This window comes from Pleurodeles waltl, chromosome 4_2 (genome assembly GCF_031143425.1).
Source record: "Pleurodeles waltl isolate 20211129_DDA chromosome 4_2, aPleWal1.hap1.20221129, whole genome shotgun sequence".
NCBI classification, from domain to species: Eukaryota; Metazoa; Chordata; class Amphibia; order Caudata; family Salamandridae; genus Pleurodeles; species Pleurodeles waltl.
The window spans coordinates 567,151,650-567,168,858 of record NC_090443.1 but is presented as its reverse complement, the minus strand read 5'-3'; the positions used below and the strand labels follow the sequence as shown (position 1 = coordinate 567,168,858).

Here is a 17,209-nt window from a genome sequence, read left to right as displayed (position 1 = left end):
AGTGGCTAATTTCACAAATCATAATTTTTCTCTCATGCACACTTTGGTGTTTATAATGCAGGTAACCTGTAATAAAACTTTGCAAAGAGAACATGCATGCCACACGTTTCAGTATGTATACTTTTGTTCGTGAATCCGGCCCACTGTGTCACTAAAATTACTGTACTGAATAAATGAAAAGATGATGGTCCAAGGTCTACAGAGAAAACTTTGAGGTCACTGCATTAGCCATAAAGCCAACCTGTGTGCAGAGATTTTGGCAGTGACACCATACTATCAGTACTGCTTGCAGTGATGAGGCGAAGCTTAACACCATACTATCGGTACCGAGGTATTAAGGCACAATAGCATGGAAACATATACTGTAAAATATATAAATGCACATTAAGAACCTCGCCGCATATCTGATAATAGTGGAATAAAAATGGTAAATTAACCCAGTCCTGCAATAGGTGGGGGTGACTTTTGCTGGCTTTTGGAATTTTGTACAGTTCGCACTATTTGTACTGAAATATTTATGTACGAGAGATGGTTTGGTTGCAGATGTTTTTGAGTTTATGTATTTACTGTCTATTTTCACAAGGAACCAAAGGTTTAGCATTTCCAAGTACACATCATAATAAGGCAGGCATGAGCCCCTGTGGTTTCACCAACTATAAATTTAAACAATCATCCTACGTATACACATTTCATATACTCACTCTCTGTTGGAAATCTTACTGAGATCATGAGGCGGAAATAAACAATGGGATCGTAAAATAAGAATTTAAAATGCAAGAGAGGTGGACAAGATCAGAGTCGAGATTCAAACTGGCCAATCTAGAAGATAACCAGAGATCATTCTGATGAGACAAAAGAGCCTATTTGTATGGCGAAAGGTAGCTAATTCACAGCAAAAAGCATACAACACTTCAAAAGAAAATTGCTTCCACGTTTTTAAATAGTTCATGTTTCTCATACTTAAGTCCTTCACCAGTGTTTTCATACCATGGCAGCTCTAATGATTTCCTTTTATGGTTATGTAAATTATGTCCAACCTGTTTCCATCCTTCCAGCTGACAGACGCCATGATGTCAAGGGTCTTCACCGCCCTTGCTGTGGTAATTTTGGCCTTGTTTTTCATCTTCTGTGTTGGACTCTGTGCTTTCATCACTGCTGCCAGTATGAGAGCCAACCAGGGGACCTACAGCCCCAGCCGGCAGGAGAAGGAGGGCTCCAGAGTGGAGATGTGGAATATGGTGCAACCGCCTCCGGTTGAGAGACTCATCTAAAGGCAGGAGTGACGCGGAGACAAATCTGTAGGTACCTCCTCCACGACAATAGTGCCATTGGACCGACTTGACTTCACTTTCTTTTGGTCAAACCATACTTGTGCCAAGTAGAAAATGTTCCATGCTCGCCTCGCTCTGCCAAATAATATGAACACTTCAGGTGTACCTTGAAGAGCAATAAAACAAATTACCATCAAATGTTAAACTCTGTCTTAAATGGTTTTCAGTGCCTCAGTAAAACAGGAAATATTGAAACCTATTGTTATGTTAAACCTCCAGAACATTGTGGGTAAAATATTGGTATACAAGCATATTTTGGCCTTTATATGAAGTACCAACACATTATAAAGATAAGTATAGGTTTTCAATGCTAACTCCACATATACGCATCTTGCTGATATAGAGATTGTCAAGGTATATAGATATGAAGTTAAGAATAACAAGTATATTCTTATCTTCAGATATTTATGAATGTATTCTGATACTTGATATTTAGGACCCATTAGTTTAGTAAATCTATATTTTGCACACAATAATCTGACACAACCCTGCTCTTATAATTCTATCATTATGTGAGTCATGAGACCTTTGGTGGTGTTTATGACACAGCCCCACTACCAAAGAGCTATCTGAGTACACTAGATCTCCGCCTATTGTTAAACTAGCACAACTGTAGTAGGAGAAGCTTCCAGTTATATCAATAGGACTGATACTTATTCACTCCTTGTCCTCATCTTGTTAAAGATACAGTGTTGCCTTCAAAGCCAGCTACATGCACATTCACGTTGGTAATCCCACATGCTCTTCACTCTTTATTACCGCTTAGATAAATACTTTTTATTTATCTGTGTTCTCGTTGTCTGACTCCTACAGCTTAATATTGTACTTAACATTAATTATGAAAAGCCTTCCTTCTCCCTTGCCTCCTGCACCACCAATAACATGTTCTTTGACTCTAAAACATGATTGAAAAATCACAGACACCATCATTTAATCGCTTGAATATTTGGGTGATGTTCACCTTCTAAATGTAACGTTAAGGAGGCTCTCTTACTGATTTATTCTTCACCCTTTGTGTTACTTTTGTTTCTCTTCAATTTGTACAGCATGAAAGCCTTAGGCTAAGGAATACACCTAGACATAGAAACAGAGGTTGGGAACAAATGAGGCACTAAAAAGACAATTTTCAGTGTTTTCCTGAAGGTCAACGTGTATATTTACTATGTATTTCAATGCTTTTATAAGGCATTCTATGATGCTGATAAACTCTTCAGAGTTCTTCAGTTGAAAAGTAGAGTCACAGTTAAGACAAGCAGTCCTAGAGAGCAGTACACCTGGTAACCTTTCTCTCAATGGTCTGCAGGTCCAGTCTCTAGAAAATCCTGTTTGCGGTCTTCGTGGTGACAATGAAAAAGCCTTGTTCAGAATCAAAAATTCAGCAATCAGGAAAAAATATCACTTTATCTAAGCACAAGTGGGAGAGCATTCCGTGCTGTGAAACGGGCTACAACTGCACTGTATCTCTAAGGAGATTTAGATTAAGGGCCATATTTATACTTTTTTAGCGCCACATTCGCCTCATTTTGTGACGCAAAAGAGGTACAAACTTACAAAATACAGCTGTATTTTGTAAGTTTGCTCCGCTTTTGTGTCAAAAAGCGGCGCAAATGCAGTGCTAAAAAAGTATAAATATGGGCTTAAGTTCAATCTAAATTCATATGCTTATGGCATTCTTGGTTGGTAAGCACATGTATCTTCCAAAAATGCAGCTGTGGGACAGTGTGAAGAAAGACCATGACAAAAAGTTCAAAATGTGTTAACTGTTCATCAGCACAATTATTGCAAGACAGATGATGTATGACTCAATTTGAAATCTATTGTTTTGACCACAAACCTTTGTAGTTTATCAAGACTGGTTCTAAACCATCTATGATCCTCTATATGCAAGTAACTGCAGTATTCAAGTTTTGCACCAATAACTGCTATGGCTGTTCTGACTCAATCATTTTGGGTGAAAAAATTTCTTATAGAGCACAAGTCATTCTGTTGCTTTTTGCCAAATGTAGGGACTTATTTAGGGTTTAGTAGATGTGGGACATCTACCAAAAAAACGTGCATAACTGAGTCGCCAATTTTGTGGTTTCCCCACTCTGTTGACAGTCAGGAGAAGCACCAGGTTTACCCCAGTGGAGCATCTGATGGTTCAGCCAATGCAAACCTCTTACCTGGCAGCCTGCCTGCCTACACACTGCCTGTTTTCAATAATGGTCGGCCCGCACGACCCTATTGACGACAAGGTGGCAATCTTTAATTTTACCTGCTCGTGTCTTTCATGCTAGCGTAGCAAACACAGGCAGAGAAAATACATAGGTCCAGATTTACTTATGCTTTGTGTCAGCTATCCATCAAAAACGTAGCACAAACCCAGCACAAAGTTTTGGGTGGGATTTACTAACCAAAGCAAACCAGGATTTGCATTAGAATGTACCCCAAAGTAATGTAAAGTTGATCTATATGCTACGTTGCTTCAAAGTGACGTCCTGTGGGTGGTACATGGATATGGCCATGCAACCGCCCATGGGTTTTGATGCAAATCTCTATCTACCATCAACTATAGAAAGGGATTTGCACCTACATCCTACATCTCCTCTAGGCAGACATAACGAGGAGACAAGTTATCATTTCTTCTTTTTTTGTCCAAGTTTGCACGTGTGCTGTATTGTACAGTCATCAAAGTAGGAAATGATATAAAGGATAGTTTTTGTACTGGAATGGTCACCTTTCAGTATGAAACCTATGCTTTACAGAATGTACACACTCTTACATTATGATGCAAGGGTGTGTGCACAGGCGCATGGTAGCCAAAAGTATGCGAGCGCGGGAAAAGAGGACAATGCGTCATATCTTAGTAGATACGGCACATTGTTTTCTCTCTTCTTTGCAGCAAGGCAGCACAATTTATATTGATAAATCTGGGCCCGAATGAACCCGAAATGCAGAGAGAAAGTTCATACATATCAGATACATTTATTTGCACATTGTGCTAGTTGGGCAGTTCTGTGCTGTGAAAGCTTCCACGGTGATGACTCCCTTCACAGGGTAGAGATCTTAGCCAGGCACATGGGGATCTCTCAATACAACTGACTGTCCTCGAGCACGATTGCGGAGGCCGGTTGGCTACCAGTATCCCCCTAAAAAGGCTACCATGATTGGTATCGCGCCCAAACAGAAACAACTGTCATTTTAATACCCTACAATACGCATGCCACGGTTGTAGGACAGAACAGTGTAAGTGAAAAACAATTCATGTAGCAATTAACTCCCACCTTAAAGTGTGTTGCTAGTAGCCAATACTTTGTGCCTCAATGGCTGTTTTGTATCTTTTTTTATTGAATGACTGTTTTGCATTAGGACGATTGACTTTGGTCAAAAAGAGCTTTACAATCTGTGCCAATGTGTAGTTTAAGGATTATTTAAACAATGCTGTTTTGTCTTTCCATTGTAATATAAATCAATACATGTTTTGTTAATGTATCTGCCAATGTTGTGTTCAAGGTCTGTGATAAAATGAAGATATCTGCTTTATGTTGGACGATTGATATGACTAGTAAGGTTATGGAACTCGAATTCTTTTTACAAAATATGCTTTTTTATTTAAATCAGAGGAAGAACTGTTTCATAATATGGCCTGTATAGCACAATAAAAGTAGCTGTTTTTTATCTATTGTCTTCACTTTATCCTTGTTCGTCTTGTAATTCACGTGTCTAGATTTATGCTGCTTTAAGTCTTTTTATCCTTGCCCATGCTCGTTAATTATTTGAATGTATTATAGTACTGCTGTTCAGACACTGTACTGTGAAAATGCCAATACACAATATTGATACAACTAATTAATACAGTATACAGTCAAGTGGCCATCACAGGAAGATCTTGTGAGTGACTAGCAATGTCACAAAGGTAAGCTTTCATAATGATTCCTCAACAAAATGACCCTAGTGAAAGGCGTACACGTATTGAAGGACCATTTTTTAATAAAGACGCCAGGAAAATAAATAAGAGAAACTGAGAGGAGGTGCAGGGCTTGTTAGGTGCTGTCTGTGTTTTTGAGACCTGTTTGGGATCCATGGTGCACTAATTGTGACACCTCTTCAATTATGCATGAGAAATGATGGTTGAATTAGAATATTGATCTGCACTTTAAGGAGTAGGCAAGAAAGAAGTGATGACTAGGCTTCTATGCTGATTACCAGTTGCTTGCAAATCAGTTAGAGTAAGGGTGTCTAACTATCTCTTTGAAATAAATCACTGATCCTTTTCTTGTAAGAGACATCCAGTTAACTCCTATAAGAAAAGCTATTTTGATCCTGTAATAAATGATATGACCTATAACTTTCAAAGAATTGACCAAGCCATCTGTGAACATCTGCACCAAAACCAACCACTGGCACTTAAAACAATATAACTCATATTTTCTGAATTCTCTGATTTATGCACTCCTTTTAGTCAGGAGTGCCTTGAGTATCTTGCTGGGCTATGAGCCGTCATACATGCCTCTGCACACTTCAAGAATGAAGAGAATTTGTTCTCAATAACGTTACAACTCTGCAAGGCAACACAAATACAAATAATACAATTGTAAAACCTGGATTTATAAATCACCTGGCTATATGTTGTTTATAGGTTTTTTAATCACCTTTAAGACGCACATGAAAGTATTTTTATTTGCAGTTACACACAATGTAAAATGCAACATAAAATAAAATAGCAAAGAAGTGTTTGGAACATTTTAATTTAATCTTTACGGAATATATTGCAGTCCCATACACTTTGGCATTTATTCTGTATGGAAAATCTTTATGGAAAATCATCTGTGATAAGAATATGTAAAGCATGCCTGCCACATATTCCATAAACAAGGTAGCAGTGCATCTTTTAGGTTTGGTTTGAGCTTGTAGCTAGCTTTAGTGCACTAATACATGCAGCATAGTCATGCAAAAATATTATTTGCATGTGTTATGTTAAAGTGAGATACTTTGCCAATATGAAGTCTACTTTGAGTGAAAAGCGCAAGACTGCAGTCACTAGGTGGCCTGACAGAAAGCACCACATGCCTGCACACCATAGGCTGTAACTAGGCGTCCTGAGATTGAAAAAGAATAGTTCAGATTTATTACAATAGCTCTTCAAAATGCATGTGATTTCGAACATTTTTAAAGAATGACATATGGTTTATTTCAGAAAACCTGGATTCTTTGTTCCTCTAATCATTCTTGAATAGCTCCAGTAGAAACAGACTAGTCCGAACTGTCAAACCAGGTTCTCTCTGAACAGGAACACAAGCGACTAAAGACTGGTTTTGTTCAGGGAGGACCTGGCCCGGGAGTTCAGACTGGACTGTTCCTATTAGAGCAGGGTTAAGACTGATTTGCAAATATAGCTGCATTAAAACTGAGGTGGGATGGTGGACAAACGAATGATGAGGTTGGACAATGGTTTGAGTGATTGCCAGTGGTTAGACTTATGGCAAGCATTTCTCCCATCACCCCAACACTAGATTTGTGAGTTAACTATATTAATAAGACCATTCAGCGATCTTGTAGGAATTATGAGAGAATGTTAGCTGATAAAGGGGGACAGGTAGACCAAACTAATCAGTATGAATTTAGGACTGCAGCATTTTCCCTCAGAGCCATTACTTCTGCCTATGAGCTACATAAATACATAGTTACAAGATGACTTCATACAGCTGGGACACCACTCTCACAAATAAGTACGGTCTGGTAAGTCACAGTCTCAGTTGAGTTAAAATTAACTTTTTTTAACAGACATATCTGATACTTTGTGGATGAGGACAGAAATGGAAAGGTGGTGACTTGGAGACAATAAACCACATGGAAACACTATCAAGAGGTATTCATAAATATGAATCCTTGATTTTTATGGAAAGTATCTACCATCTCCATATCTTATTTAGAGCAGCCTGACGGTCTTCAGATTTGTAAATAAGAGCTACTGTGGAGCACTGAAAAGTATTCTATACTTCCTAGCAGAACAGGAGAGTATACTTCATGCTTATTGTGGAAGATTGGTTGGAAGCTCATTTTCTCATCAGAAGTGTCCATTAAAGGATCATTAATGCTGAAGGTAAGACTAATCAGAAGGGTAAGCAAATGGATATAGCTACATAGAATAGTTACTCTACAAGTCATTTGAAGGTAAACAGCATTTGGATTTGAGTTAAATTCCAGAATTGGCAAGAGGGTGATTACAAGGGAGGGGGGGAGGGAATCGAGATTGTATTAGATTTGCCTATCTCAAAAGTGACAAACATTCCCTGCTCTCATCCACAGGTTTACCCTATAATGAGCCAAGTTTGAAAAAGAGGGTGTGGTTGTCTGAGTGGACAAGAAATCAAACTGTATTTTTCTGTTTGCGAATACAATTCTTTCAAACGAGATAAAGGTGACCATCTTCATGTAATCCTACAAAAGCAATAAGAGAAGAAATGTCAAGAGGAAATTAAAGGATATTCTGGCAGCACAAACGTATAGCTTCCTCAGAGGCTCAGATGAAGAGAGCACAACTCTCTACATATTCAAATGTCAATGACAATTCCCATGATGACAAGTAAGTCTGGGAATGCTACCAAGTGTTCCTGACTGACTCTGAGATGGAGCTAACAATGGTCCCTCGTCGGCTCTGTTTGATGGGCAGACAAATTAATAAAACATCCTAAAGAAAACACACCTTAAACTCTACAAAGAAATTCCTCCACCTTTGAATATATTAAAAAACACGTATAATGGGTGAAATAGGCCAAATAGGAACAAAATCCTATATGACATACTTCAAGGCACAGAAGACAACTTAACTATAGGGAAGCACGTGTAATGGAACCCATTGCTAAAACTCCCACACAAGAGAACTCTGGGTTTAGAACTGTTAAGTAGACTTCACATCTCCCACACCAAAGGCTGAGATAAGACCACAATAGGTAGTTAACAAGCTAGTACATTTTAGAAAAGAATGCATGCTGCCATAACTCAGGCATTTACAACCCCTCTCAAAAAAAATACATGAGTGCAGAGCACACACTTACCAGGAACTAATTGGCATATTTATACTCTGTTTGCGCCGCATTTGCGTCATTTTGTTTTTTACACAAATGCGGCGCTAACTGAACTCCATAATTATATTTTGATGCTAGACACTTCTAACATCAAAATATTGGAGTTTGCACCATTTTTTGGATGCATGAACCCCCCATTAAAAAAATGGCACTATCCCCATAGTGCCATATTTATCCCCCTGTCCAAAAATGACGCACAGGTGGGATGCGGCTCCAAATAACGGCGGTAAGCTTGCTTAGTGCCTTTGTTTAATGCCTGGGTCAGACCAGGCGTTAGGGGACCAGTGGACCCATTTCCATGGTCAAACACCAAGGAATGGGCCCACAGGTGCCCACCCCAATCCCGAGGAACACCCACACCAGGGGGACACCAGAGGATGGGGGACCCCATACCAGGCAAGTAGGGTAAGTATAAGTAAGTATTTTATTTTAGATTTTTTTTTGCCACTAACCAGCCTAACGCCATTTTTTGACTCACAACCCCCTAATCCCATACCTCCACCCCCATCCAGCTAGCGTCATTTTTGTTGACGCTAGCCCAAGCTTAGCTCTGGCTTGCACCATTCCATTAATATGGCACCCAGCTGGCAGAAAATTTATTGGTGCAAAACTGCGTTAGTGCAGTTTGAATCAAAAAGTTTAAATATGCCCCTAAGAGTCAAGAACATTTGCAAATAATGGTTTTAAGTGAATAACTGGGTGGTTCAATGTCAGAAAAGTGAAAAAGGAATCATGTCCAACAACCCATGAAAATTACATTTCTCCTATTATGATGCACGGGGAGAAAAAATGTGTAGCTGCAGATGTTGGTTCCTGTAGAACTAGAAGCTTTGGAAGTGTCTACTAAAATTTTAAGAGGTTCAGAATCTACCTTCTGACTTGTCCCAACATTTTGGGTTTAAAAAAGATAATGTGAAGGATTCAGCCCAACAATTCCTATACACTTTCTGAGCAGCACTGCAAAACCTATATTTCTTTCAGCTTTCCAGTTAGGCAGAAAAAGGTTTTGTGGTCCACATTTTATATTCAAAGGTCAATTGGTACCAAGCATTAGGAGTTTGGTAGAATGGTTTCAAAGTTTAGAGAAACATGGATATCAGCATACTTTCACTTGCATGGCCAGAAATCTCATGTAGCAAAACAATAGGTCTTGCCAACAAACATGTTGGAGCCAGTAGGTGGTTGACCAGATAATTATTACAACTGAGGCAAAAAAGAGGCAGGAGCTTAGAGTACGATACATAGTGGTATAGTAGCACCAACAGTGAGAGTCAGCCAGATGGGTGGGTGGTGGGCCAGATATGCAACTGAGTGGGTAAAGTTTTCTAAGGCTAATCAGGCCACAGGCACGTGGAAGGGAAGCCCTAAGAGCTGCATGAGTTGGAACAAGAATAGTGACCATCTTATAGAAACAGCAAGACAGTTACTACACCAAACAAGGAAAGTTTGGCAGGTAGAGAGACTGCAGTAAAAGGAGTTATACATTTTGATGACTGTTTGAAGGAAAAATAAAGGACAAGACATTAATTGAACCTTGCAGCCATACAACTCACAGTAGGAGAATGAAATGTTCCCCATCAAGGCCGAGGACAGTAGAGAAATTAATGGAAACTGTAGCAAGAATATAATGTAAAGATGAAATTTGCACGAGGGCTAGACAGCAAAATAGAGAAGCTGAGTGGTACAATGTCCTCCCTTCAGAGCTGTTTGCAGGCCTGGGCAAAGTGCACTATTGCGCAGGACCCCACTTTCCTCAAAAAGGTGTGCATAAAAATGATTTTTTTTTTAATTTGACAGCTCGACATTCCCATCCCTAAATTTTGCCCTCTCAGGCATGTGGTGGCAACTAAATTAAAATTCACCTCTCTCTCTGCACCTCATTCTCTTTTTCAATGTATCTTCTCCATTGTGTCTCTTTTCATGCATCTATCTTTAGCTTTCTAATTCACAAATCTTTCACAATTTCTACATATTTATATCAATCTCATCTCTTCATCCACTGTACTCCTATTTCTCTCCTTTATTGCTTTTCTCGTTCCTCCTCTCTCTCTTTCAAAACAACTCTCTATCTTTCACTCAGCCTCAATTCTCTGTTCACTTGACCCATCTTTCTATAACATTTGTCCTTTTGCCCCTTATCCTATTAAACTGCTCTCTCATCCTCACAATTCCTCAATGTTATTCTCCCTGTCTATAGCGCTCTTTACCTCACTTTAAAATCCCCCTATATTTACCTCTTTTGCTCTACCTACCTCACCTTGGTATCTTCAATCAATCAATCAATCAATCAATCAGTAGATTTGTACAGTGCTTCTTTTCACCTATAAGGTTATCCAGGTGCTGACTGGGTCCAGTTGTTAAGCTGAATAGAGAGGTCTTCAGGGACTTTCAGAACTCTCAAAGAGATGCGGAGGTCCGGAGATTAAAGGGTAGCTCATACCATGTCTGCAATGCTTGGTAGGAGAAGGAGCGACCTCTGTATCTGCTACATCAGATGTGGGTGGCTGAAGGATAAAGAAAGGGAAGCATGGCGGAGGTGTCTGGGCTGATGGAAGTTCAGGCAGTTGTTCAAGTGAGCAGGTCCAAAGTTGTGTAGGGCCCTGTATGCTTGGATGAGGAGCTTGAACTGGCATCTTTTTTTCTGTACAGGAAGCCAGAGAAGGCCCCTGAGGTAGGAGGTGATATGGGTTCAACTAGGAAGATCCAGGATGAGTTTGGCTGTGGTGTTATGTATAGTCTGTAGTATGGGGAACGAGGTGAGCTACGATCGCTGCTTAGAGACTAGTGCCATAGTCCAGTCCTCAGTGGCTGAAGATCAGGTCCTGGGTGATGGTGCATCTTGAGCTTTGGGGTAGCTACTTGAATATCTTATGAAGCATGTGGAGGGTGAAGAAGGAGGAGGAGGATACCTGACCTGAGTAGTCATGGATAGCTTGTTGTCCAGATTGATTCCTAGGTTCCTAGTGTGGTCAGTGGGGGTAGGAGTAGATCTCCTTTCTGAGGGGGCACAAGGATGCTTCCATTGGGGAGCTTTTGTTTCCGAACATCAGTACCTCTGGCTTGTCCGTGTTGAGCTTCAGGCCATTGAGTTGTCCTTCATTCAACTTCCTGCAGTTGTGGAAGTTGGTCTTGGTGGCGTCTTCGGAGAGGGAGAGGATGAGTTGTGTGTCATCGGCATAGGATAGGATGTTCAATCTAAAGGTTTTGGTGATGCTGGCCAGAGGTGTCACATAAGTGGGGTGGGGCTGAGTGAGGAACCTTCAGGTACTCCACAGATGATTTCCTTGGGTTTGAAGGTGAAGGCAGGAAGTCAGACTTTTTGCGTTCTTCCAATGAGGAAAGAAGCAATCCACCTAAGGATGGTTTCTTGGATGCATATGTTGTGCAGCTTTGTGATGAGTATGTGGTGGGAGCAATATCGAAGGCTGCAGAGAGTTCTATGATGAGGATCAAAGCTGCAGTCTCTCCTTGATCGAGTAGGGCTTGGATGTCATTAGTAGCCTCAATGAAGGCTGTCTCACTACTGTGGTTGCTGCAGAATCTGGATTGGGAGGAGCAGAGTAGGAGGTTCCATTCCAGATGTGAGTAGAGTTGTTGGTTGATGGTTTTTATTAATACTTTGGCTGGGAACAGGAGCAGGGATATCGGGCGATAGTTGTTGAGTTTGCAGGGGTCTGCCGATGGTTTCTTTAGTTGGGCGTTGACTTCTGCATGTTTCAAGTCTTCTTGGAAGGTGGCCATAGATTGTCACAGAGTTTCTGTGAGGGGGTAATTGTTGTTTGTGCAGCTTAGGGGTTGGAGAATTTTTTGATTATGTTGAAGATGTCTTTGCTGTTACTGGAGCTCTATTCAATGTGTGATGCTAAGGCCTTTTTCTTCTATGCTCCCAACTGTCTGTGGTAGAGGTCGAGGGTTGTTTTAAAGGCGGTCTTGTCAGTTTTGTCCTTGCTAGTGCACCATTTCCTGTTCAGTTGTTTACAGTGTTGTTTAGCTGTTCTGAGGTCTTCACTGTACCAGCAAGCCTGCTTGGTGGACCATCTGTGGGTGTTGTTGCTGATGGGAGTGACGCTGTTGGTGCAGTTCGTGATCGAATTGTTGAAGTTTCTGCTGTTGTGGTCTAGGTTGTTGAAGAAGATGCAGTGGGTGGTGTTGAGGGTGTTCATCCATGTGTCCTTTGAGCCTTTGCTCCAGCTGCGGTGGGGGACTTTCAGCAGACTATGGGTGGAGGTACATGAGCTGCTTAAGTTGAAGTGTACAATGTAGTGGTTGGTCCATGTAAGTTCCGTGGTGTGGCTGTACCTGATGCAGTCGCTGGAGGTGAAGATGGGGGTCTAGCATGTGGCCTGCTGTGTGCATGGTGGCGTGGATGAGTTGGGTGAGTCCGATATTGGTCATGCTGTTGATGGTAGTATGGATGTCATTGTGGTTATTGAGACTGAAGTTGAGGTCACCGAGGAAAATGTAGTTGTTGCAGTCAATGGTGAGGGGTGGGACGAAGTAGGTGATGAAGTTGCAGAAGGCTGGATGTGGTCCTGGAGGGTAGTAGGTTAGGGTGCCCCTGATGGTGGTTTTGCTGTCTGTTTGGGGTCAGAAGTTGAGGTGTTCCATGGCTGGGTGATGTTATTATTTGTGGTGGTGCATTGAATGGATTCCTTGTGTATGATGGTGATCCTTCCACCAGGCTTGTTGATGTGGTCACGGTGGGTCATCTTGTATCTTTTGGATATTGCAGTGGAAATGTTGGGCACAAAAGTGGGGTTAAGCCATGTCTCAGTGAGGAAGAGGACATCAGGTGTGAGGTTGGCATCCTGAATCTTGGTGGTGTGTTTGCATAGTGAGCCTGTGTTGAGAAGGTGGCATGTGATTTGGAGTTTTTATTCAGGTGGTGACTGTGGTGTATTCAGGGTGGCGCTAAACAGTGAGCGGGTGTGTGTGATGTGGAGGGTAAAATGGCAGTGGGTGCAGGTTGAAGGTCAAACCATGGAGTGTGTGTCAGCGGGTAGCAGTGTTTGTTGTGGTGTCTGGGGTTGTAGTGTAGAGCTCAGCTATGGTGTATCCGCAGAGGGGGAGGGCCAGGGGTTGTGCTTTGGGCACAGTCCAGGTGCAGATGAGCTTGCCTGTGGTGTCTTTGGCGCATCTGCTGCATGGTCGCACTGTGGCCTGCATTAAGTAGATCTGGGGGTGGGTGAGACTTCTGTTGGCGGGAATAACAGTGAGTGGAAAAACACAGGCGGGAAAACCCAGGCAGCTGCAGTGTCACTTGTCAACATGGTGGCAACTGGATCAGGCTGGAACAAGCAGGAACTGGAGATCACATGCAAATGGCAGGCTAGGTTCCCAGCTGCTTGCTTACTAGTGCGGTAATGCTGCAGACTGCATTAAGTAGGTCCTGGGGTAGGTGGAGCTTCTAGTGGTAGGAGGAACAGTAAAAGGGAAAACCCGTGCAGAGGAGGTGTCACTTGGTCAAATGGCAGAAAAGGAAACAGGCTGGAACAAGCAGGAACTGGAGGCCACAGACAAGTGGTTGCTAGGTGCCCAGGTGCCTACTAGTGGTGTTGCCACTCTTTGTCACTATACCATTCTCATTACCTCTTCATCGCTCTACTATCACCCACCCATTTTAATTTTCTTACTTAATTAATTGGGAGGTCTCTGTCTAGCTGAAGAAGAAAGAGGGCAGGATGGACAGATAAGAAAATTAGGCACACATTGATAAGTTTTATCAAATTGTAGGAAAGTGGAGTATTATGTAGGGTGGGGGTTAGTACTCACCATATAATACTTTCAAAATACCCTAGAGATGGACCATGGATTCACACTAGTAAATCCTTAGCTCAGTTCTGGTAGAGTGGCAAAGAGCAGTCAGGCTTTCCTTAGAGGAACATCTGTTAAGGATTTCAAGCACAAACATGGGCAATAAGTAATTTACACAATTCGAAAGAAATCAGAGACCAATTAGAAAAATGCAGCTTATTTTTATATAAATTCAGACACCAAAGTGAACAATATAGGTACAGAAGAACCAGAGATACCGATATTAGAAGCAATAGAAATTCACTGAAGAAATGGCATTTAAAGTTGCATTGACGTCAATGGCAAGAATAGCATGTGTTTAAAAAATGCACATAAATGACAAGTTGCATGGAAACCTTGAGGGGTTAAGCTAGTTCAGTCCCTGGGACTAGATCATGACAGTCAGAGCAGTTTTACCCGGCCCGTGGAGTCCGGGTGCAGAGTTGTCCTGGCTCTCCGTGGTGCTGAACAGGACTTGCGTTTAAATCAATGGCAGGAATGCCACTGGTGACAAACAACTGCTTGGGGTAGAGCTGCAGGGAACTCTTGCAGAGTTAAACTAGTGAGGGCCCTGGGTCCAGGCCACAACAGTCAGTTCACTTCTAGCAGGTCCATGGGATCCGGGTGCACAGTTGTCTTGGCTGTCCATGGTGCTGAACAGAGCTCGCCCTGGTGCTGATTTTACTACTGGCATAGCGATGCTGACAAAGAGATGCAAAATCTCAGCTGGGTCTGGGTGAAAAAGTCAGTGATAGGCCTGGTGTCAGGTTCCTTTCTGTGTGCTGCAGGCAGAAACCTCTGAAGTATAATCAGGGCATGCTGTTAGGAAGACTCTTTCCCTCCACACAGTCATCTTTTATCTAAATGTCTGGAAGCAATACACAATCCATAGCAGGAGAGTCATTCACAATCAAGTGACCTAGGATAGTGGCAGAAATGCACAGTTGGTTTAGGCGGAAAAAAGGCAAATTCAAAAGGTTTACAAAAATGTGATGGATGGAATGCTTGACTTAATCTCGGCCACTGGGAGATACTATGGCCACATATCCCAGTCCATTGTTATTCTGCACACAATCCCCCGCAGTTTGGACACAGTCATATGCAAATCAGTTTTGACCCTGCCCCTTTGCAGGACCCAAGTCTGGGTACACGTGTCCCATACAGTGTTACTGGAACCAAACTTTATCTGACTGATGAGCCTTAACTAGGGTAAAACCGGTCCTGGGTTGCTTCTGTTCTGGTTCAGGGAGGGCCTGGTATGGCAGTTTAGGCTGCACTGCTCAGAATGGAGGAGGATCAAGACTGATTTGCATACAGCTGGGTCCAGACGCAGGTGGCATGGCATACAAAATAACAATGGAATGGGATGCAGCCCTGAATATTTACAATGGCTGAGATTAATTCAAGCATTGCATCTGTTACTGTTTTTGTATACTTTAATATCTCACCCTAAGTGGGAAGGGTATGCGCAGACGTGGGTCCCATGCACCCAGTGTCACTGGAAGCAAGCTATACTTGCCTCACGAGCTCTAACTAGGATGAAACTAGTCCTGTGTTGCTTCTGTATTATTTCAGGGAGACCTGGCCTGGTGGTTCAGGCTGGACTGTTCCCATTGGAACAGGGTCAAGACTGATTTGCATATGGCTGGGTGCAAACTGTAGTGGCATGGTGTGCAAAATAATGATGGAACGGGATGAGGCCCTGAGTATTTACCAGTGGCTGAGATTAATTCAAGCATTCCATCGACTACCTTTTTGTATACTTTAGTGTTTCTTCTTAAGTGGGACATGTATTCCCAGATGTTAGTCCCATGCACAGTGTGTCACTGGAACCTAGCTATACCTGGCTGGGGAGCCCTAAATAGGGTGAATAGAGTCTTGGATTGATTGTGTTCCGGTTCAGGACCTGGCCTGGTAGTTTGCACTGGACTTGTCCCACTGGAGCAGGGTCAAGACTGATTTGCACATGGCTGGATCCAAACTGAAGTGGCATGGTGTGCAAAATAAATATGGCACTGCATGCAGCCCTGAGTATTTATCAGTGGCTGAGATTAATTCAAGCATTCCATCCATCACTTTTTTGTATACTTTACATTTTCTAAATGTGGCATTTTCAGAATAGTAATTTAAAATTCATTTGAGTGTAAAGAGCATGTCTCTATATGGCCCCAAACAGAAGTTAGCACTTATTAGGTGTACTAAGGTTATCCAATGTTAGCCTATATGAGAGATAAGTTTGCAATAGAGAAAAATGACATAAGGAGACTTTTACTGTCAGGAGATGTAATACCTAAACACGTGCCCTACTTTTTAAATACCATGTACCCTGCCCTATGAGCCTCTAGAGCCTACCTTAGGGTAACTTTTAAGTATTAAATACTAGGGTTTAGGTCTGGCAAAAGATTTATTTTGCCAGGTCGAATTGGCAGTTTAAAACTACACCACAGGCTGCAGTGGCTCGGACATGTTTTGAAAGGCTATTTTAGTGGGGGGCACAATGAGTGGTGCTTCCCATTAGTAGAATTTAATTAACAGCTTTTGGGTACATTTAGTACCATATGTGAGGGGCATATGAGTAAATTAAATGTACCAATCAGGTGTAGGCCATATTTGCCATAGTTAAAGAAGAGAGACACTTTACCACTGATTAGCAGGGGGAAAAGTGCAGAGAGTCCTAAAGGCCAGCAAAAATGGGTTCAGCAAAGAAAGGCAAACATCTAGGGTGACCCTGCAGAAGGGGCCAGGTCCAGCAATTCAAGCTCCAGCTCCAGGGATAAGTACCTAGGACTTATTTCATTGTTATCTCCTAGTTCACTAAACATCCACCATGTCAACCTTACCCTATCTTTCCTGCAATGGAAGAAACAGGCTGGTTAGGCACTGAGAGCCAGATTTATCAAGAAATCATGCAACACAGAGCAGTAAGTAATGTTGCTGAGCTGCATAATTTGAAAGGCAGAGAGCAGCACAGCACCATATCTACTAAGATGTAGCATTGCTCATCTCTCTCCTCTC

At 41.9% G+C, this 17,209-nt stretch overlaps 1 protein-coding gene across 1 annotated transcript in view; it reads left to right on the top strand.

The window, feature by feature from the left end:
* CRB1 (crumbs cell polarity complex component 1) overlaps window positions 1-4,990 on the top strand; it is an 829,565-nt gene extending 824,575 nt beyond the window's left edge. The window contains exon 12 of the mRNA XM_069232126.1: window positions 1,056-4,990. Within this exon, the coding sequence (XP_069088227.1) occupies window positions 1,056-1,271 (216 nt within the window). The 3' untranslated portion in view covers window positions 1,272-4,990. The remainder of the gene's footprint in view (window positions 1-1,055) is intronic.
* The last annotated feature ends 12,219 nt before the right edge of the window (window positions 4,991-17,209 follow it).